Source organism: Mustela lutreola, chromosome 7, assembly GCF_030435805.1.
Source record: "Mustela lutreola isolate mMusLut2 chromosome 7, mMusLut2.pri, whole genome shotgun sequence".
In the NCBI taxonomy this organism is placed as follows: Eukaryota; Metazoa; Chordata; class Mammalia; order Carnivora; family Mustelidae; genus Mustela; species Mustela lutreola.
The window spans coordinates 90,636,420-90,660,857 of NC_081296.1; the positions used below are offsets into that span (position 1 = coordinate 90,636,420).

Here is a 24,438-nt window from a genome sequence, read left to right on the forward strand (position 1 = left end):
GGAAAAGGGAACCCTCTTATATTGTTGGTGGGAATGCAAGTTGGTACAGCCACTTTGGAAAACAGTGTGGAGATTCCTTAAGAAATTAAGGACCCTTTGACCCTGCAATTGCACTACTGGGTATTTACCCCAAAGATACAGTCATAGTGAAAAGAAGGGCCATCTGTACAACAATGTTCATAGCAGCAATAGCCACAGTCGCCAAACTGTGGAAAGAACCAAGATGCCCTTCAAAAGACAAATGGATAAAGAAGATGTGGTCCATATATATAATGGAGTATTATGCCTCCATCAGACAGGATGAATACCCAACTTTTATATCAACATGGATGGGACTGGAGGAGATTATGCTGAGTGAAATAAGTCAAGCAGACAGAGTCAAGTATCATATGGTTTCACTTACTTGTGGAGCATAAGGGATAACACGGAAGACATTGGGAGATGGAGAGGAGAACTGAGTTGGGGGAAACTGAAGAGGGAAATGAACCATGAGAGACTGTGGACTCTGAGAAACAAAACGAGGGTTTTGGAGGAGAGGGGGTTGGTGGAGTGGGTGAGCCTCATGGTAGGTATTAAGGAGCGCATGTATTGTGTGGAGCACCGACTGTGGTGCATGCACAATGAATTTTGGAACACTCACAAAAAAATTAATTAAAAATGAGTTGTGTTTAATATAAATTACACTAATATTTTATACATAAATTGACCCTAAAAACATTTATTTATTTATTTATTTATTACAGATTTTATTTATTTATTTATTTGACAGACAGAGATCCAAGTAGGGAGAGAGGCAGGCAGAGAGAGAGGAGGAAGCAGGCTCCCCACCGAGCAGAGAACCCGATGCGGGGCTCGATCCCAGGACCCTGAGATCACGACCCGAGCTGAAGGCAGAGGCATTAATCCACTGAGCCACCCAGGCGCCCCTAAAATTATTTTTTAGAGCAAGAAATTCCTGGATCCTAATATCTGGCTCATAGGATACTACCCTCTTTAGCTGTTATATCATTATGTGATCACAGAAAATAAGCAAACTGCCCTGATTTTATATATTACAGTGATGTTGAAAACTTAATTTTTCATAGTATAGGCTAAGTTCATGCATCATGAAAAAATAATTTTTATTTTATAATTCTGTAAAATTGTATGTTATGTAATTAATTATACGTAATAACTATGACTTTGTAAATAGGTTCACAACCATCTTTCTTTCTTTCTTTTTTTTTTTTTAGATTTTATTTATTTATTTGACAGAGAGAGATCACAAGTAGGCAGAGAGGCAGGCAGAGAGAGAGAGACGGGTAAGCAGGCTCCCTGCTGAGCAGAGAGCCCAATGCGGGGCTTGATCCCAGGACCCTGGGATCATGACCTGAGCTGAAGACAGAGGCTTTAACCCACTGAGCCACCCAGGTCCCCCACAACCATCTTTCTTAAAAGCACCATTCCATTTGGCCAAATAAATAAATTAGAATCACTAATATTTTCTTCAGTTTTCTTTTTTTAAAGATTTTTATTTATTTATTTGACAGACAAAGATCACAAGTAGGCAGAGAGGCAGGCAGAGAGAGAGGGAAGCAGGCTCCCTGCTGAGCAGAGAACCCAATGCGGGGCTCGATCCCAGGACCCTGGGATCACAACTTGCACCAAAGGCAGAGGCTTTAGCCCAGTGAGCCACTGCTTAATTTTAAAAAGATTTATTTATCTGAGAGAGAGAGAAAGCGTACAAGTAAGGGGAGGGGCAGAAGGAGAGCCTGATGGAGGAAGGATCCCAGGATCCTGAGATTACCACCTTAGCAGAAATCAAGACTTGGCTGCTTCAATGGCCACAGTGGTTAAACTGTGGAAAGAACCAAGATGCCCTTAATGGACGAATGGATAAGGAAGATGTGGACTATTACGGACTATTATGCCTCCATCAGAAAGGATGAATACCCAACTTTTTTTTTTTTTTTTTTTTTTTTTTTTTTAAAGATTTTATTTATTTATTTGACAGAGAGAAATTACAAGTACACTGAGAGGCAGGCAGAGAGAGAGGGAAGGAAGCAGGCTCCCTGCTGAGCAGAGAGCCCGATGCGGGACTCGATCCCAGGACCCTGAGATCATGACCTGAGCCGAAGTCAGCGGCTTAACCCACTGAGCCACCCAGGCGCCCCCAACTTTTGTATTAATATGGATGGGACTGGGGGCACCTGGGTGGCTCAGTGGGTTAAGCCACTGCCTTCGGCTCAGGTCATGATCTCCTGGTCCTGGGATCGAGTCCCACATCGGGCTCTCTGCTCGGCAGAGAGCCTGCTTCCTCCTTTCTCTCTCTGCCTGCCTCTATGCCTACTTGTGATCTTTCTCTGTCAAATAAATAAATTCTTAAAAAAAAAAAATGGACGGGACTGGAAGAGATTATGCTGAGTGAAATGTCAAGCACTGAGAGTCAAATATCATATGGTTTTGCTTATTTGCGGAGCATAAGAAATAACATGGAGGACATGAGGAAATAAAGAGGAGAAGGGAGCTAGTGGAAATTGTGGGGGGAGATGAACTATGAGAGACTGTGGACTCTGAAAAACAATCTGAGGGTTTTGGATGGGTGGGGGGTGAGAGGTTGGGTGAGCCTGATGGTAGGTATGATGGAAGGCACGTATTGCACAGAGCACTGGGTGTGGTGCATAAACAATGAATTCTGGAACACTGAAATTAAAAAAAAAAAAAAAAAAAAAAAAAAAGAGTTGGCTGCTTAACCAACTGAACCACCCAGGCATCCCTGAACTCTATTACATTTAAACTCCATTGTGTAAGTGATATTTATCCCAAGAACGTAAAGTGCTTTAACATTTGAAAATCAATCAATACAATTAACCATACTAATAGAAAATAGGAAAAATAATATGATTATCTCAACACTGTAACTGCAAAAAGAACATCTGATAAAATTCCAACATTCATTCGTAATTTAAAAGAAAAACATTCTCAGAAAACTGGCAATTTTTATTCATTTATTTATTTCAAAACCCAGCAATTTCTAGGAGAGTTTCCTCAACCTGATAAGCATCTAGGAAAAATCTACACCAAACACCATAATTAATGGTTTAAGAATGAATGCCTTCCCCTTAAGAGAAGGAAGAAGGCAAAGATGGCTGCTCTTACTACTTCCATCCACACTGTACTGGAGCTACAGGTACAGCTTCAGTACAATGGAACAAAGAAAATAAATAAATGCAGCTTAAACTGTAAAGTAGTATAATCGTTTCTATCATCAGATGATCATCTATGTAGAAAACATGAAGGAATCTACAAAATAGTTACTGGAACCAATAAGTGAGTTTAATTAGTAAGACAGCCAGATATATGATCAATATAGAAAATACAATGTATTTCTATGTACTAGCAAAGAACAACTGGAAAAGGAAAGGTAAAAAACATAATTTACAACAGCAGCAAAAATAATCAAGGATCAATCTAACTAAAGGTATATAAGATCTGTACAATAAAAGCTACAAAATATTGCTGAGAGACTTTAAGGAAGACCTAACTAAGTGGAGAAATACACTACATTCATGTATCAGAGAATGAATATTGTCAATCTTCCCCAAATTGACCTACAGGATTCTACACAATCCCAATCAAAATTCAGACACCATTTTTGTAGAAAGCAACAAGCTGATTCTGAAATCCATATGAAAATATAAAGAACCGGGCGCCTGGGTGGCTCAGTGGGTTAAGCCGCTGCCTTTGGCTCAGGTCATGATCTCAGGGTCCTGGGATCGAGTCCCGCATCGGGCTCTCTGCTCGGCAGGGAGCCTGCTTCCTTCTCTCTCTCTCTCTGCCTGCCTCTCAGTGTACTTGTAATTTCTCTCTGTCAAAAATAAATAAAATCTTTAAAAAAAAAAAAAAAAAAAAAAAAGAAAATATAAAGAACCTAGAGGAGCCAAAACAACTTTGGTAAAGAAGAATTAAGCTGGAGGACTTACATAAGAAAAGATGTTCAACATTATCATTAGTGAAATGCAAATTAAAATCACACTGAGAGGACTATGAGAACAGCTAAAAGGAAAAAGATTGAGTATCCTTGCTGGAAAAGATGTGGAGCAATTAGAACTCTCTGTACAGCTGGTAGGAATGTAAAATGGTATAATCATTTCATTTTGGGGAGAAAGTTTGGCATTTTCTTAGGAAGTTAATTATACACTTACCACATGATCCAACCACTCTTCTTTTAGGTATTACCCAAGAGAAATGAAAGCACATGTCCATTAAAGGCTTCCGTATAAATGGTTCATGTCAGCTTTATTTATAACAGCCTAAAGCTAGCAATGACCCAAAGGTACACCAACAGCTGAATGGATAAACGACTGTGGTATATCCATAAAACAGTGTAACACTCATTAATAAAAAGGAATGACCTCTTGAAATACACAACTTGAATGAATCTCAAAAGAACTTTGCTGAATTTTAAAGCCAAATAATAAAAAGTACATATAGTATAATTCCATTCATATAAAATTCTAGAAAATGCAAACTAATCTATAGAGTCAGAAAGCAGATCAATGGTTGCCTGTGGACAGAGCAAAAGGGAGGGAATACAAAGGGCTGTAAGGAAATTTTTGGTGGTGATGGATATGTTTATTATATTAATTATAGTGATGATTTAGAAAAAATTTTTTAAAAAGACTTTATTTATTTGACAGTCAAAGATCACAAGTAGGCGGAGAGATAGGCAGAGAGAGAGGAGGAAGCAGGCTCCCTGCTGAGCAGAGCACCTGATGGGGGAGCTTGATAACAGGACTCTGGGATCACGACCGGAGCAGAAAGCAGAAGCTTTAACCCACTGAGCCACCCAGGCACCCAATTTTTTTTTTTTTAAGATTTTATTTATTAATTTGACAGAGAGATCACAAGTAGGCAGAGATGCAGGCAGAGAGAGTGGGGGGAAGCAGGTTCCCCGCTGAGCAAAGAGCCCGATGCAGGGCTCGATCCCAGGACCCTCAGATTATGACTCAAGCTGAAGGCAGAGGCTCAACCCGCTGAGCCACCCAGATACCCCGGCAGTGATGATTTTACACATATGTCAAAACTTACCAAACTGTATACTTTGAACACTGAAACTTACTGATACCAACTTATACCCCAATAAAGCTGTTAAAAGAAAACAGTCTATCTTGAACTTTGAATGAATCTTTTACGTACATGACTTTGTACATCATATATTTGATCATTTAGAAAATATCAGCTCAGCAGAGCCTTCGATAGCTCAGTTGGTAGAATGGAGGACTGTAGAAAATATTGGCTCAATGAGTTACACAAATCTTCCAAAATGTTGACAAACTTCATTATATATACAAACAATATCAAAAATACCACATTCAAATATGATTATCAATCTCCTCAGAGAAGTCTTCAATTATTGTGAAGTAAGTTCATGAGGATGGATACAAGTTTTCCAAATTCTAATTATTGCTGGAGAGCTTGACCTTTAACACTGTCAACAAATACTGTCAGTTGTTTTCCTTAAAGTAACAGACTCATTTAATTTTTAAGAAAACATCTATCAGGGGCGCCTGGGTGGCTCAATGGGTTAAAGCCTCTGCCTTCGGCTCAGGTCATGATCCCAGGGTCCTGGGATCTAGCCCCACATTCAGGCTCTCTGCTCAGCAGGGGGTCTGCTTCCCTTCCCCTCTCTGCCTGCCTCTCTGCCTACTTGTGATCTCTGTCTGTCAAATAAATAAATAAAATCTTTAAAAAGAAAAAAAAAATGTCTATCAAATACTCAAATCTGAATAATCATAGTTTGTCAGCTGTTCTCTCAAGTGAAATAGTGTTTTTTTGTTTTGTTTTTTTAAGATTTTATTTATTTATGGAGAGAGCACAAGTAAGCAGAGCTGCAGGCAGAGGGAGAGAGAGAAGCAGGCTCTCTGCTGAGCACAGAGCCTGATGTGGGTCTCGATCTGAGGACCCTGGAATCATGACCTGAGCTGAAGGCAGCTACTTTACCAATTAAGCCACCCAGGCGCCCTCTAGAAATGGTGTTTTTCTGGTAGGGGGTGGAAGCAGCTAATTCAGTTGCAACTAAAGGGCTTTTCTAAAGAGAATTGTTTTACTTCAGTAAGGAATCATAGTGCTTTATGTATACTTTCCATTTCACCGTTCAGAATATTAAAAATGTGAACTCTAGGGAAGTGTTTATTACAATTAGTAATTTTAACTGCTTTATCAAAGATATTCTTTTTCTTTTTTTTTTTTTTTTTTAAGATTTTATTTGACAGACAGAGATCAAAAGTAGGCAGAGAGGCAGGAGGGGTAGGGGGGTGGGGCGGAAAGCAGGCTCCCTGCTGAGCAGAGAGCCCAATACCTTGAGATCATGACCCAAGCTGAAGGCAGAGGCTTAACCCACTGAGCCACCCAGGTGCCCTATCAAAGATATTCTTAATTGAATTTTTCTTTTCTAATTGTAAATGCACTGCAGGAAAGAATATAGTGACTCTTAGCACAATTTCATGCCACCTCCTTGATCTGTGCTAAGGCACCAGTAATTTTATCCACCATGGCTTCTGCTTTATCAGTGTAAATGTTAACATGGTGAAAAATACAAAAAGCACCATGGACTATTAAGAAAATAGTTTTGACCTCACAGACTTGCTAAAAATAAAAAGAGCCTTAGGGTCCAGACTTCACAGACCACAGTTTAAGAAATACTCTTCTACATCAAGACTTTTATAAACTCGAAGTAACATAATAACTTTATAATTATTCCATTAAAAAAAAATGTAAGCTTTAGCCACAGAGAAAAACCTTACTTTTGTGGGATCTTGTCATCCTATCAGATTTAGCAGATGCATCCTTAACTCGGTTATGATATTCTAAAAGGAATGTTCGTTCATGCTCAAAGAAATCATCTACATCCTATAGGGTCAAAAGAAAATATAATTTTTCACTTATTTGCTTTAGTATAATACATAAATCACTTTACCATTATAATCACAAAAGATCAGTAAAACAGCACAGCTATCCTCTAATGATTTTACCAACAAGTTCAGACTTTATACAGACGTGCACTTCTATCTATCCAGGAAGAAATCTGGAATGGTTTTGCAGATGAAAGCTTAGATCCTTCCACAATGGTTCATGTTCACATGTTGAACTCTGAAACGTGTTCCTTCCTACTCATGTTCTGTGTCTACAGTCCTGCCTCTCCAAGAGATACATTACTGCCAGGGGAAGTAAGCTATTGCTTTTGAAAAGAAAAAAATTACAAGAGGCAAGTCTCAATCTATTTCTCTTGGTTTACTATGTATTCTATGAGCCATTCCTGAAGGCTGCCAAGCCTTTGTCATTACAGCCATCTCTGAACTGCTTTGGGGAAATATGGCCAAACTAGTCTTCTGGAAGCAATTATTGTATCTTTTTTGAAACAAAGCCAGATACACATTAAAAATAAAACTATTCAAAGTCCTTTCCTCCTTTCTAAAACAGATGTTTTTTTGAAAAAGCACCAGCTAAAATGATGTAATTCAAATCCACATTAACGGAACTTGGGAAAAAAAGTCCGTACTAACAAAATTTCTTTAAAATTTGTAATTCACGTGTATAAATTTTTTTAACTGTTAAAATGGGGATAAAACTACCCAACTTGTAGGGTTGAAGAGTAAACAAAATATGGGTCAACGAACACACTATAAATGTTCAAAAAATGTTAGTTACTTCTTCACCAAAATCATAATCCATACAGTGGTTTATACTTAATGCTAAGAAAAATGTTCAATATTAATGCATAAGTAGCATCAAAATGAAAGAAGTGGAGTCCTTATTAGAAAGTAGCCATGGCAGAAGCATTGTCAACATACCAGCTGACCTGTCTCTGAAAAACTGAAGTATAAATCAAATAAACAGTAATTCCCACCTAAGTTTTACTTCAGATGTATTTATAAAAATAGGCAATGATGACAAATCAGCATTTATCTTTCTTTGTATCTGCTTGATAATGTAATATAAACTTTTTTCTTTTAATGGTAAGAGTCTTCAGATAAATTAATTCTTGTACCATTTTTAGAACATCATTAAGAAAAACTTGGGTGTTATTTATTTTAATTTTGAATACCTGTTTGTTTATTTGTAAGCTCCACGCGCAAGATGGGGCTTGAATTCACGACCCTGAGATCAAGAGTCATATGCTCTACCAAATGAGCCAGGCACCCCCCACCCCCACCCACAAGACTAAAACCTCAAAGGAGCTCTTCTAACTCCACATCTGAACCCAAGTCTGCTCCTAAGATTTTGTAGGCCAAGGGCAAATGTACAAATGGAGGCAGTCCCTCTTCATGCCCTATCCTGCAGTTCTGTAAGGCACCCAGAAAAACCTCACATACATACGTAAATGGATATTCTCTCCTGCACACTCATCTTCTCCCCTGTGCCCGCCCTCTCCCCAGCTGTTCCATGGTCACCCCTGACCACCCATGAATGCACACACTGGAGGATGAACTCAGAGAAGAGGCCCACAGAAGAGGAAAAGTTAGAAGTAGGCTTCAGATTTAGGCAAGGAAATATGGGGTTCCAGATCCCTAAAGCCTGTTCTAGTTTGGAGGGAAGGGGCATGCACTCCAGGTGGGTAAATCCCCTTGGACCTACAGATCTCTCACCCCTGGGAAAAGGAAGTTCTCCAAAGAGTAGAATCGAGGGCAGGGGGCCCAGATTCCCAGACCCAAGAATTCTTCTGTCCAAACTTCTCTTTTACTCCAACAGTGTCATCTGCATGTCTGAAATCTCAATCTATCTTCTTAAAAGAAATAGATTCTCAAACCAATACCTCTTTTAATAAAATAAAATCTTACCTTTACTCCTGAAACAATTACTCCATCTGCTGATTTTACCATGTTTTTAAAGAAATCTTCAAGTTTCTCTTTTTTATTTTTTCCTCTCACACTCAGCTGAAAGAAAGGTAAACTTAAGTTGACAATTTTTTTAGATTACAAATGGAAAGTTACATTTTCTTTTTTTAAAGTAACATCTCTTTTATTCTCTGACATCAAAATGGCAACTACAAAAGGATCCTGATTTTTAAACTTTAGTAAATTGGCAATCATCATGTGTATCAGGAACTTTTAAACTTTAGGGAACTAAAGAGGAGGCTGGCTTCACTCTCAAAGATTCAGATTCAGGTGGTCTACAATAATGCCTATATTATCTCAAATTTTGTGAGTACATCTGATAATCCCATTGCAAGTAGCCTTCTCATCATATATATAGTAATATATAAAGACAACTACAAATTTAATCCAAATTTTATCTGGCTTTTCCAGGAGTTCCTTTAAAGATGTAAAATTTAGGAGCGCCTGGGTGGCTCAGTGGGTTAAGCCTCTGTCTTTGGCTCAGGTCATGATCTTAGGGTCCTGGGACTGAGCCCCGCATCAGGCTCTCTGCTCAGCAGGGGGGCTGCTCCCCCTCCCCCGCCTACTTCTCTGCCTACTTGTGCTCTCTCTCTGTCAAATAAATAAATAAAACCTTTTAAAAAAAGATGTAAAATTTATGGAGTCATACACCATCACATGACTCTGTAAAAGCTTTGAAAACACATTCTGCAAATTCTTTTTTTTTTTTTTTGTAAGATTTTATTTTATTTGCGAGAGAATGAGAGAACGAGCAGGGTGAGGGGCAGATGAAGAAGCAGACTCCCCAACGCGCAGGGAGCCTGATGTGGGGCTCAATTCTGGGACTCTGGGATCATGACTGAGCTGAAAGGTAGATGCTTAATCTACTGAGCTACCCAGGCACCTCATATTCTTCAAATTCTTCACTCTGAACTCATCCAAATATCATGTCTTGTCCTGCTCTGGAGATTAGCAACTTATAAGGAACACAAAAGGTGACTCCCAAATGGGTTAAGCCTCTGCCTTCAGCTCAGGTCATGGTCTCAGGGTCCTGGGATCGAGGCCCACATTGGGCTCTCTGCTCCACAGGGAGCCTACTTCCTCTTCTCTCTCTGCCTATTTGTGATCTTTCTCTCTCTGTCAAATAAATAAATAAAACTGTTTAAAAACAAAACAAAACAAACAAAAAACTGAGAAGCAGCTAACTCTTCGACTTTACGACTTGCTACATCAGCGTGTGCCACAACAGAACATCCCATCTAATTTTTGTATCTACTGCCATGGCTCCGATGTTCACCATTATGTAAATGATTCACAATCATGATTACTACCCCTAAGCTCTTTCCTGAACCTCAGACCCTATTTCCAATTGCCTGTATCATATCCTTATATGGAGATTCTGCTAAATCCACATTAGATTAAGACAGTATTCATTATAATCTAATCTCCACATTTTTCTTCTTGGATCCCTATCTATGGTCCCTCTATCCAGTCTCTTCAACATATTCCCTTAAACCCCATACCTCTCATTAAAAATCTTGAAAATCTACAACTTCTTTTTGTCTCTCACAACTCAAATTCCATCATCAAATGCCTAAAATCTGTCCCTTTCTTTCCCACTGTCCTAGTGAAAAACCTTATTATTTCTGGCCTATTATACTGTACTACTTGTTAACATCTCTTTTCCTCAATTCAATTCATTCTGTTGATGACTTCCAAAATCAAATTTTGAGCATCTCTTCCCTACTCAAATTTTTACAGAGTTTCACAATGTTCAGAGATTGAAAGCCTATTCAAGACTCAACAATCTGGTTCACTTATCTTACCATCTATCACCCTTTCCATCTATTCACCCCCACAGAACCTTATGTTCCAAACAGTTCTCAAAAGAAGCTCTGAACTTTTAAACTCCTCTATACCTGAAATGCTCTCTCTCCTCCTACCAAAAATTCTATTCAGGTATCATTAAACATCCAAATTAAAATATATCTCTTCATGAAACCCTTTCAAACTGCTTTATCTGGCTTTTCAATACATGCTGGGTGTTTTCTTAAACTGCATTTTTAAGATTAATTCATTAATTCACTCATTTAATAAACCACTGACAAATGTATATAAAATCAGGCACTGCACTAGGTGTTTAGGATATAAAGATGATTATGAGGTGGTCCCTACTATATATATATATATATGGTTTTTTTTTTTTTTAAGATTTTATTTATTTGACAGAGATCATAAGTAGACAGAGAGGCAGGCAGAGAGAGAGAGAGGGAAGCAGGCTCCCCGCTGAGCAGAGAGCCCGATGCGGGCCTCGATCCCAGGACCCTGAGATCATGACCTGAGCCGAAGGCAGCGGCTTAACCCACTGAGCCACCCAGGCGCCCCCTACTATATTTTTTTAAAGACTTATTTACTTAAGAGAGAGCTCATAAGAGAGAGTGTGAGCTGGAAGAGGTGCAGAAGGAGAATGAGAGAGAGGGAAAATCCCAAGTAGGCTCCCTGCTGAGGATGGAGTCCAATGCGGGGCTGGATCCCAGGAACTTGAGACCATGACCTGAGCCAAAATTAAGAGTCAGGCCCTCAGGGCGCCTGTCCCAGGATCGGGATTGAGTCCCACGTTGGGCTTCCTGCTCAGCAGGGAGTCTGCTTCTCCCTCTGACCCTTCCCCCTCATGCTCTCTCTCAAATTAAAAAAAAAAAGACAGGCCCTCAATTGACTGAGCTACCCAGATGCCTCAAGGTGGTAAGAGTAAGAGTAATTTATGATGCAGAGGAGAATACAGAGAAATACATGATTTACCATGGGGTGAGTAGTACAATGTTAGTGAATCCACAGGGCATTAGGAGAACACCAAGGGAACTCAATACAGACTTAGGAGAGGAGAAAGGTTAAGACTGGAAGCTGAATGAACAGTCAGGGGCCGTTTCAAGAATGCAGGCAAGGACTGGGGCGCCTGGGTACCTAGGTCAGTTAAGACCATCTGAGTCTAGATTTCGGCTCAGGTTACAATGTCAGGGTCTTGAGATAGAGCTTGGTGTCTGACTCTGCACTGAATGTAGAACCCACTTAAGATTCTCTCTCTCAACTCTTAACTACAGGGAACAAACTGAGGATTGCTGGAGTGGAGATGGGTGGGGGGTGGGGAAACTGGGTAACGGGCATAAAGGAGGGCATTTGAAGTAATACGGACTGGGTGTTGCATGCAACTGATAAATCACTGGCTTCTACCTCTGAAACTAGTAATATAGTATGTTTAATTAAATTGAATTTTAAATAAAAAACTAAAAAAAGTAAATAAAAAATCTAAAATAATCCAGTCAACAATTAGAAAAGTCAGAACCAATCTTTAGGTCTGGTGATAGGAAAGAAGAGGACACATTCCTAATACTGTAAGGGAGTGAAACAGACAGGATTTGGTGTTTCCCTAACAGGAACAGGGAGTAGGAAGAGTAATGAGTAATTTTTAGGTTTTTGTTTTTTGTTTCTGTTTTAAGATTTTTATTTATTTAGGGGTACCTGCGTTGCTTAGCCTCAACTGTATGCCTTTGACTTAGGTCATGATCCCAGGGTCCTCTGATCAAGTACTGCATCGGGCTCCCTGCTTCTCCCTTTCCTGCTCCCCCTGGTTGTGTGCTCTCTCTCAGTCAAATAAATAAAGTCCTAAAAAAAATCACTTTTTTGGTAAGATTTATTTATTTGAGAGACAGAACAGAGAGCGAGTGCACGTGCATGCATAGGTGGAGGAGCAGAGGGAGAGGAACAAGCAGATTCTATGCTGAACACAGAGCCCGACATGAGGCCTGACCCCACAACCCTGAGATTATGACCTGCACTGCAATCAAGAGGCTGTTGCTCAACTGAGACACCCAGGTGCCTTAGTAATTTTTAGGTTTTAAGGAATCGGAAGGTAGTGGTACCTTCTTTGAGACAGAGAACACAAAAGGAAGCATGGATTTTAATTATTTTTAAGATTTTATTAATTTGACAGAGAGAGAGACGTAATGAGAGGGGGAACACAAGCAGGGGGAGTGGGAGAGGGAGATTTATGTGAGGCTCCATCCGAGGACTCTGAGATTGTGAACTGAGCTGAAGGCAGATGCTTAACAACTGAGCCACCCTGGTGCCCTGGAAGCATGGGTTTAAAGAAGAGTTCAGCTGAAGGTAAAATGCCAAAAGGGCATCTAAATACAGGTTTTCATGAGACTGTTTAATAAAGAGGGCTGGGGTTCATAATTAATACTGATTTACAAGTTAATAACAGAGTGCCTGCAGCTACAGGAGTCAATGAGATCACTTAGGGAGAATTTATAGAATTAGAAAACTAGAGGAACTCTTTTACTTTTTTTTTTTTTTAAGGATTTATTCATTTATTTTAGAAAGAGAGCGAGTGCTTAGGGAGAAGGGTGCTTAGGGAGAGAAGCAGACTCCCTGCTGGGCGCAGAACCTGATGTGGGGCTCCATCTCATGAACTTGAAATCACGATCTGAGCCAAAATGAAGAGTTAGACACTTGGTGCACCTGCGTGGCTCAGTGGGTTAGGTGCCTGCCTTTAGCTCAGGTCATGATCCTGGAGTCTCAGAACTGAGCCCACCATTAGACTCCCTGCTCAGTGGGAAGTCTGTTTCTCCCTCTCCAGCTGTCCCTACCCCTGCTCATGTGTGTGCACGTGCTCTCTCTCTCAAATAAATAAATAAAATCTTAAGAAAAGAAAAAAAAGAAGCTGGGAAATTTAACTGCTGAGCCACCCAGGTACCCCTAGAGGAACTTCTAAACTTCTGGAGGAGTCAGTGGGGAATCTAGGAAGGATTAGATTTAAATGAATAGATACATGGAGGGAAAAACTCATGAAGTGGACTAGAAAGGAGTCACAGAGTTATGAAGAAAACTTAGAAGAGATCCAAAAGATACAGAAGTAAATGGGATCCAGGAGAGCTAGAAAGATATCTTCATCAAAATGGAAAGGCACAATGTGAGACATCATATTAACAGAATAAAGGACAAAAACCACTATAAAGGACAAAACTAGCTATCATCTAAATAGCTATACTTTCTCATAACAAAAACACTCAACAAATAGGAACAAAAGGGAACTTCAACTTGATAAAGAGCATCAATGAAAACCCCACAGCTAACATCATACTTAACAGTGAAACCATGCTTTCCCCCTAAGATCAGAGACAAAAAGATGTCTGCTCTTGTCATTTCTGTTTTACACAGTACTGGAGGTCCTAGCCAGGGCAGTTAGGCAAGCAAAAGAAATTAAAAGGGTGTCCAAATTGGAAAAGATTTTAAAAAAAGAAAAGAAAAGAAAAGAAAAGCTCATACAGGAGTGTGGCTGCCATCGTGGTTGAGGTTGTGGGAGACACATGGAGTTGTAGGATTTGATTTCTGACTAGCTTTCACCTCCTAGTGAGCAAGGTCATTGTCTCATTAAGAGGAACTGCTGCAAGTTGAAGTGAGCTTTTATGGAAAATGGGAGAGAGCTCTCTAAAGTCATAACCTTGTTATAAATGGAGCAGGCAATCTAGGGTAGATGAGAAAGATATAAAGACAAAAGGGCTGCTAACAGGGTCAAAATGCTAGATAAGTCAAGGGTTTAGATGTACCAGTGAGTCAACGAACAGCCAAAATAAGAAAGGGTAAAAACAGAGTTGTTTATGCTCGGAATCTGTTAATACTAGAGTTTAAGAACTCAGAGAGGAGGCAGGGTCCTGGGTGCGGCCACTGATAAGGTAGCAAGAATTGAATGGGCTTAAGGTGTTAATTAGGTTAAAATATTTAATCTACTGTTAAGCAGACTCAGATTATACCTAGCAAAAAGAGGAAAGGTATATAGCTACCTAAGTAAAGCAACACTAAAGGCAGTCATTACAACAGTGACTACTTCTCACACAACTAAAAGCTAGAATAAGCTTTTCTAGCCCTCCCAGATGCCCCATGGCCTTTTTAGACTCAAGCACCCTAGTTCCACTTCAACAGCTCATTGGTCCCATGACCCTCTAAAACTTAGATAACAAAATAGCACATACAGATTGCTTTTCCTGCCCCAGTGAAGTGAGTAAACGTCAGAGAAACAGTATCAGAACAAGATTGAGAAAAACTTTCTAGTTTTGGGCCTATGATCTTCTATAAGTTAATGTACAGGGTATTTTTTATTTTATTATTTTATATTTAATTTTTTAAAATTTTATTTTATTTACTCATTAGACAGAGAGACACAGTGAGAAAGGGAACATAAGGCGAAGGAGGTCGGGAGATGCAGGGCTTGACCCCACGACCCTGTAATCATGACCTGAGTAGAAGGTAGACACCCAAAGACTGAGTTGCCCAGGTGCCCCTAATTATAGAGTTTAGAAAGATTTATTTATTTATATAAGAGAGAGTGAGAGAACATGAGTGGATTGGGAAGGGGGTAGAAGGAGAAACTCCATGCTGGGCACAGAGCCTGATGCAGGGCTTGATCTCATGTCCCTGAGATCATGACCTGAACCGAAATCAAGAGCATCACCCAGGTGTCCTGCTGTTATTACAGAATATTTGCAAAACACTGTCTTGTCTTCAGAGTTTCTGCAAAACACCAGATGCTGATATTAAAAGGGTTATTACACATATCACATCATTATTTCTATTAAGCATGTATTAGTTTGGGAGAAAAAAAATCTACATTGATGGGAAAAAACTTATGAAACCCTAAGATTTCTGAAGGCTATTTTTTTTTTTTCAAGATTTTATTTATTTGACAGAGATCACAAGTAGGCAGAGAGGCAGGCAGAAAGAGAGGAAGAAGCAGGCTCCCAGGACCCTGGGATCATGACCTGAACTGAAGGCAGAGGCTTAACCCACTGAGCAACCCAGGCGCCCCTCTGAAGGATATTTATAAAGTTGATCTAAACAATTAATAATAATTAACTTGCCTTTTTTTTTTTAAGATTTTATTTATTCATTTGACAGACAGAGATCACAAGTAGGCAGAGAGGCAGGTGGAGAGACAGAGAGGGAAGCAGGCTCTCTGCTGAGCAAAGAGCCCAATGCGGGGCTTGATTCCAGGACCCTGAGATCATGACTTGAACCAAAGGCAGAGGCTTAACCCACTGAGCAACCCAGGCGCCCCTCATTCATGTACCTTTTTTAAAAAAAAGATTTTATTATTTGAGAGAGAGCGAGAGAGAGCACAAACGGGGGAGTGGCAGAGGAAGAGGGAGAAGCAGACTCCCCACTGAGCAGGAAGCCAGACACCACGACTTGATCCTAGGACGATGGACTCGTAACAGAAGCAGAAGGCAGATGCTTAACCGACTGAGCCACCCAGGCACACCTCATTCACTTATCATTTTAACAAATACTTATTTTATGATATCTTAACTGTCAGCCACTGCTCTAAAGTGCTCAGGATGCAGTGGTGAAAAATAAAAGCCTTACTTCCAGAGAGCCTATATTTTAGTAGCAGAAGACAAATAATAAATACAAAAATTTAAAAAATACAGATATATATGGGCATGAGGGTAGCTCAGTCAGTTAAGCGTCCAGCTCTTGATTTTGGCTCAGGTTGTGATCTCAGGGTCCTGGGATCAAACCCCATGACAAGATCTGCTTCAGATTCTCTCCCTCTTCCTCTGCCCCTCTCTACTCCCTACTCATGCATCTGTTCTCTCTCTCTCTAATATAAATAAATCTTAAAAAAGAAAAAAAAAGATACAGAATTTCAGATAGCACTAAGGGATTTGGCGTTGGGACAGAGTGTGTGGAGCATGAGGCTCCTCTAGCATGAGCGGCCTTGAGCTGACAATATACCTATGGTGCTCTACCAATTATTATTAAGGTTTTGGCCCAGCCACGAATAAGGTTGAGGAAAAACAGACACATAACGGTAAAAGATTGATGATAGCATCTATATCACTTTGGCAACCCTACTCACAAATTGTTTTCCCTTATAATCATGATATAGCCAGCATTCTTTATAATTCCTAGTTACAAATGACCACATACCAGTATCACCACATTTATGCTTGTGAAAGTACCCATGTTTAAGTGCTATGCTTCTGTGATTTTTTTTTCTTCTTTTAAAGATTTTTTATTTATATATTTGACAGAGAGAGAGAGAGAGAGAGAGAGAGAACACAGCAAGGGTAGTGGGAGAGGGAAAAGCAGGCTTCCTGCTGAACAGAAAGCCTGACGCAGGGCTTGATCCCAAGACCCTGGGATCAGGACCTGAGCCAAAGGCAGCCACTTAACACTGAGCCACTCAGGTGCTCCTATTTCTGTGATCTTAAGGTACTTCATACTCTTTTAAAAAAATGTGTTCTCTCTACTGCTAGACTTAGGACATTTTATTGTCATGGTCATGTCAACTAAAACCAAACCAGAAAGACAAATTTATATATACAAAACTCTTTGATCTTGATGTTGACTTCTAAGCAAACTAGCACTATGCTACACTTGTTTTTTGCTAAAATTATGAGTTAATCTTGTCATCCAAATATAAATCCCAATATCTCTACCACCCACCCATTAAAATTCTTTTGCCAGTACTGCAAATGAAGAAATCTTTAAAGCTCAATTGCATCAATTTTTTCTATTTGCACTGTAACAGTTTTCACACAGAGAGGGAAGAAAGATTAGGAGCAATCACACTGAAGAAGGTCAGTTAAACGGATCAAAAGTCAATGATTAATCCTAATGTAACCTAGAATTCTTTAGCTTTAACAGCTGGCTGGGATTCTTCACAGGGCTTCAGAGGACTCCAAACTCAAATTTAATAAACAATCAAATTGATAACCGTGTTTCTTAAGAAGTTCACAATTTCAGGATGAAAAATCAACATCCCAAGTAGTAACATGAATTACCCCCATTTCTTCAATTAATCTACTCAAGTTCTACTGAAATACTGTATTATCACTACAAAAGTATCATTTAAATGAACTGCTTTGAAATATAATAATGTTACAAAAAGAGTTCATCTATTCTTGCCTTTTCCAGTAACTCTAAAAATAAACCTTGATCACTAAATTTAATCAATACTTACATCTTGATTATATTCCAAGAAGACATGAAAATTTAAATCTTTTCTCAAAATAGGATGTGCTGCCACACGACATAGGAACACTTCATGCATTGCAACAGTCTTCTTGAATATTGCCAAATACTCACTAGAAACAATACACAAAATTAAAGGTAAAACACTGCATCAACTAGGAAATCGTCTGCAACAAGTTTTTCAACAAATACTCTGAATTATACTGAATGCAAAATTAAAGATATAGAGATAAAATCCACATAAACAAAGATTTTAGTTGAACTGTTAATAAAATATGTAAAACCCAGCTCTGAAAAGGCTTCATGCTAGTTAATAGTATTTATTATATTTAAATGTTAATATTTTTAGGTTTTATGAACCTTTCTTCCTATGCAAGTTGATATTAAAGGTAACTACAGAGGGATTTGTTTTCAGCTCCAGAGAAAGTATACTACAAATTATTTGATACAATCTTTTTGACTCAGTTTCTAGATAATTACTGCATTTAAACACTTGTATACAAAAAATAAAACCCAAACCTCAGTACACATTTTTGACATTAATATTTTCATCTATAATGACCCAAACACACAAGAAAAAAAGCATACCACAGAGAGACTAATTTTGTCATTACATTGAAAAACTGTACTTAAAATATTTTATTATCAGTGAATCACAGCGATCATATAGTAATACATGTCAGTTTGAAAAAAAAAACACTCAAGGAAAAGGCCCAATATTGTTGCTTCAACTACGTGCAAGGAGGATAAAATTTACATACCAGCAAACCAGCAGGACCAATGTTGGGAGAAGTTTGATCTCTGTGAGGGTAGTCATTCAGTGAAGACAAAAAAGAAGGATGCAGAGGATGGAGGTAGCAGTAGGATAAACCCAAGGTTCTCTGTTATCCAACCCCTAACCAGACCACAAAAGAATCATGATCAGGGCCACTGGAAAACCACAGATTCTTTAATATTAATGTGCTCTGCTAATTTCCAGTTTTCAGTCTTATAACTATAAAAGTATAGATCTCTGTCTGCTCTCAGACTATTGCTTGCACCCAGCATAGACAAAAGTCTTAAAATACCTGGCACCTTACACTTTGACAAAAAAGATCTACTTTGCTAATTTATCCTGTCAAATGAGTTTAGCATTCTGAAAAGGAGGCTAGTGGCCAAGGGGATATATGCTTAAAAGCTGAAACTAAGTGGAAGAGGAGAAAAGGAAATGCATGAAGAGGAGAAATGACTAGAAAAAGAGTGATGAAAGTGATGATGATGCAAGGAAAATATTTCCTTGTATAGCTCCCAAAATACAGAAAAACAGTACAATGCAAATCTAAAATTATTTCAAATGTCTAATAAAAGAGGAAAGATTTGGTATTTTTAGCAAGTATGCTAAAAATAAAATAGAAACTATCTCAAATTTTTTCAAGGATTTAATACATTTCCAGTGTATGTGAAACCAATAATCATTCAACAAAAAACATTTTAAAACTATTCTCTTGTTACTTTGCTCCTATTCTTCTTCCTCCTCAGAAGCCAGAGGCAGAGAAAAAGAGGGCAAAAATTATACATACACACACGCACACACACATATTTTTAAAAAAAGAAAACAGAATATATGCAGAGTTGCACAGTGCATATTTCTATGAGAAACAGAAGTTTGGGTAGTATGCACATATCGAAAAAAGAAAACCAGTTTGGCAATGACAAAGACCTTGTAATTAAAAAACAAAACAAGTTACGCTCTGTTTTTAAAAAGTCGTATTTCCCTTTGTATTATTTTTTAATAAGGTTTTGGATCCTCTCTTTTCAATTTTCAGAGTCTATTTAAAACATTAATTTAAAGAATTTAACAATGCAGACAATTATTCCATAATTTTCCTGTAGGCTCTGATCATGATCATTAAAACTGGTTGTTTGGCTTAAACCTGCATCTTTCAGAAAGGGTCACTGTGGTGAAATGATTAAAAGGATGGGATATCAGAGAGCACAGAAAAAGGCATTAAAATAAGCACAATTAACAAAGCAGTAAGAAAAATCACATACGCTTCCAGTTCCTGTTTCATCTTTGTGAACTCTTCCTTTGTCATGGACCCTTCGCCTTCTCCCAGCTTCTGAAGTTTTTCCCTTGAAGCATCAAAATCAGGTCTTGGTGGTGCTGGTGGGATCTGTAAGAGAACCAAGTCACTTATTTATTTATTTATTTACTTATTTATTTATTTATTATTTTTTTTAGAAAAGATTTTATTTATTTATTTGATAGGGAGAGATCACAAGTAGATGGAGAGGCAGGCAGAGAGAGAGAGAGAGAGAGAGAGAGATGGAAGCAGGCTCCCTGCTGAGCAGAGAGCCCGATGCAGGACTCGATCCCAGGACCCTGAGATCATGACCTGAGCCGAAGGCAGCGGCTTAACCCACTGAGCTACCCAGGTGCCCCAAATCACTCATTTAAAGATTATTTTCTTTGTCACAGCAGCTGTACTGCTGCCACCATAAAAGACTGAATCTGGGAGAGCTAAAGACATCCTGAATGAACACAACACCAGAAATATATCAATTCAGGGTAGAGAATTTGATTAGGTCCTTTGTGCCAACAGCAGAGCACTATTTTCTACTATTAGAACACTGGTTCCCATACTTTAATCTGCAGATTTCTATGTGGCAACTTACGAGTCCTCAAATTATATGCACATTAAGCTCTGACTATATACTAAAAGAAGATGCATACCATTTTTCAGAATGAAGTAAATGGTTCGATTAAATACAAATATTTTTTAAAATTAAGGAATTTATAGTAGCTTTATGCTATTCTGTTTCTAAAATTCCTGAATCCCAACAGTAGGATCCAGCAAGGAATGTTAAAAAGGGTTCCTGAACTGGAGGAGTGGATCAGAAACAAAAAGTACGGACTTAAAACCAAGGGATTAATGACTAACATCATTCTGTTTACTCACAGTAGGTAAGTAAACACTTACCTTAAATAAAATTGTAAGATCTAGAAGAGCCGTATCATTCAAAGGTATAATAAAGAGAAAGTGTACCTTAAGAGGAATGGCCTACAAGTAAGAAGTGTTTAGGGGAAATGACGGAAGTCAAGAAAGCAAAAAGGTAAGAGGAAGAACAGGTAAGTAGGGGAAAGCTACAGAATGAATACAAGAAAAGGGTTATGCTTGAGGAAAGCAACAGGGAAAGAAGTATCAAGAACAGCTGAGCACACATACACCCCATCTACTGTGTGCCAGGAATGATGCTGAACAATATGCATATAAAGATAAATAAGACATGATCTTTTCTTTTTTCTTTTTTTAAGATTTTATTTATTTGTCAGAGAGAGTGGAAAGAGTGAGCAAGCACAAGCAGGGGAAGTTGCAGGCAGAGGGAGAAGCAGACTCCCTGATGAGCAGGGAGCCTGATGCAGGACTTGATCCCAGGATTCTGGGGTCACGACCTGAGCTGAAGGCAGGCGCTCAACCAACTCAACCACCCAAGCGCCCGAAAGAAAACATGGTCTTACTCTTTGAGGAGTGTTTAGTCTGTAGAAGGATATGGTAGTAAGAAAATCCCATCAGACAAGATGAGGGTGAAAAGGTGGAAATAAGATGCAAAAAGAAGGAGCTTCCAGGTTGGTGAAGACACTGACATGCTGGAAAGGTGGAAGGTAGTAGACCTGCAGAACATGAGAGTTTTGCACCAACCCCCTCTCCCTGTACCTTGTCCTATGCATCTCTTTCTTTTGGCTGTCCTGAGTTTATCCTTTATAAAAACTGGTAATTTTTGTAAAAGAAAAAAAAAAAAGAGAGAGAATGCACTGCCAGTTGTCCCCAAATTCTGAGTCATACAAAGAAAGAGCAAATGACTGAGAAGGAGTGGCCACAAGGATGGAAACAGAATCAGATCAGGATTTCAAGATGAAATGAAACTAAGTTTCAGGAGTCTAAGTGTGGTCAGACCCTGATGGATACCTAAATAACCTCTTAAGGGACCCTCCAACCCTAAATATCTGTCTACCTAAGGGTTCAAGACCAGTATGGTTTATAATATCCCCCTCATTAATCTCTAGGAAAAGCCTGTTTCAATTCCAATAAACAGTAAGAATTTAAGTTTAAATGAAGGAGCATAAGATATCCATTATCTTCACACTCTTAAACTAGACAATTCAGTATAAAAGGTGGTAGTCCATTGTGTTTTGCAACTGACAATTTTTAAAAACCACACCAGTTCACTAAAATGCTAAACAAAATTTAACACATAACAAGGTATCTAAAAAGCACCTAGAAAATGGGATTAAAATGGAACCCCAACACTTACAATGTAACCCGCATAGTCTTCATTTTCAATGAAGGAATCATGAAGCCAGATAAATTCCTCATGTTGTCGAACAACAGAAAACTCATTTTGTTTAAAATTTGGCAATGAGCTCTGCAAAGATAGAGATTTTCTTGAAGAAAAATCAAAATTATACTAAAAGGCTTTTAATAAACACTTTTAATCTTATTTTCTTAAATCAGTCTTACATAAATGATTATCAGTACTTTTACAATCTATAATGAAAACTCTGAGACACCCAGAAGAAATTATCCTGGCAACTTTGAAAAAGTAAGTTGACAGCCTCTTATTATATTGTACTGCCACCATTACTTAAAGGTTATTAATATATATCAAACTCAACTACTCAAAGGAAAATAAATCTACAATCTGAAAATGTGTCTGAGAACTAAAATCCAAGAAGAAAATATTTTGTAAGGCAGTAATTTATTTACTTAATTTTAAAGATTTTATTTATTTATTTGAGAGAGAGAGAGAAGGGTTGCTGGGGGGAGAGGGACAAGCCTGTGACCATGACCTGAACTAAAATCAGGAGTAGGAGGCTTAACCACCTGTGCCACCCAGGTGCTCAGTAAGACAGTAATATAATTCACTGAAAAAACAAAACTGAAAACAAGAATAGTGAAACATGTTAGTAAGTCTAGAGAAAATTAAATGTGCATTACATCTAGGTTCTGTGATTCTTAAATGTTAATCTTTAAAATGTACATTAAAACAAATACATTCACTAAAACTGTTAAAAGCAGTGAATTATAAACTAAAATATGGTTTCTAATTATGTTCAAAACCAAGGTTCCAGTCAATATATTACTACATATGTAACATTTGCACAATAAATAGCTGAAATAATACATGTTCAAAATCACATTTACCTTTGTGTGAACAGTGAATTTTACTTTATCTCTTTCACTAAGAGCATCAGAAATGTCCACTTGCAGAGCAGCATCACTCTGAAGATCTACATTTATTGCTTTAAGCTAGAAAAAGATAATACTTTAATGAAAAGTTCTGTGGGCTTATACAAAATTTCATTATTTTCTCAGACATTAAGACAATGCAAAAACAGAACAAAAATAACAAAAGAATCTTAAATCTAAAAGGTTATCAAGTTCATTTAAACCTCATATATATTTTGGGAGGCAGGTGCTTTGGGTATGTTACTACCTTTTTTTTTTAAGATTTTATTTAGTATTTGACAGAGAGAGACACAGCAAGAGGGAACACAAGGCGGGGGGGGGGGGGTAGTGGGAGAGGGAGAAGCAGGCTTCCAGCTGAGCAGGAGCCCAATGCAGGTCTCCATCCCAGGACCCTGGGATCATGACCCGAGCCAAAGGCAGACACTTAATGACTGAGCCACCCAGGTGCCCTGGCTATGTTATTATCTTAATCAATTTTCATTCTATACCATTCAACTATACTTTGTATGAGTCGATGTGCTAACCATGATTCATTTTAATTTCACTCAAAAAGTAAACTATTTTTTCTCTAACTTACTCTCTGCCATCATGGTATGTGTGGTTAACTATTCCTCACGATGGACTACCGCAGAAAGTCTAGAAGTCACCCTAACCTAGGAGCTTGGATAGCCTGGGTTTGAATCCCATCTCTGCACATTAATACTCTGATTTGGATCTTCTCACAAGGCCCATCAAGCAATTTCTGGCAAAGAAACAAAAGCAGAACTGTCCCATTCCCCAGTGGATTCAGATGAAAACTGGTAACAAAATTAGGTACATCTTCAAGAGGCACTGGAGAAGAACCAAGCTAGTCTATAAGCAACGGCACATGGGATGGCACACATATCTATGCTGCATGGTCACAAATTCATATCCTACCACTCTGTAACATCACTACTACCTGAGCAATAGACATGTTTTATCAGGGAAAGGATTCTTCTGTTACTATGCTTCTGCACCAGTTGGTTGGTTCAATAATAAATACGTGAGACCCTTTGTTTGGAAAAAAAAAACAAGGGGCGCCTGGGTAGCTCAGTGGGTTAAGCCTCTGCCTTCGGCTCAGGTCATGATCTCAGGGTCCTGGGATCGAGTCCCACATCGGCTCTCTGCTCAGCAGGGAGACTGCTTCCCTTCCTCTCTCTCTGCCTGCCTCTCTGCCTACTTGTGATCTCTCTCTCTCTCTCTCTCTGTCAAATAAATAAATAAATAAATCTTTAAAAAAAAAAAAAAAAGGAAAAAAAAAACAACAAAAAACCAAACCATAAAATTAACTATCTTCTGAG

At 38.6% G+C, this 24,438-nt stretch overlaps 1 protein-coding gene across 1 annotated transcript in view; it reads right to left on the bottom strand.

Moving 5' to 3' along the window:
- Positions 1–24,438, bottom strand: part of SNX6 (sorting nexin 6) — a 62,148-nt gene that overhangs the window by 26,159 nt on the left and 11,551 nt on the right. The window contains exons 3-8 of the mRNA XM_059183422.1: positions 23,072–23,176; positions 22,182–22,292; positions 19,920–20,041; positions 17,878–18,001; positions 8,820–8,915; positions 6,786–6,891 (exon numbers count right to left, since the gene is read on the bottom strand). Of these exons, the coding sequence (XP_059039405.1) occupies positions 6,786–6,891; positions 8,820–8,915; positions 17,878–18,001; positions 19,920–20,041; positions 22,182–22,292; positions 23,072–23,176 (664 nt within the window). The remainder of the gene's footprint in view (positions 1–6,785; positions 6,892–8,819; positions 8,916–17,877; positions 18,002–19,919; positions 20,042–22,181; positions 22,293–23,071; positions 23,177–24,438) is intronic.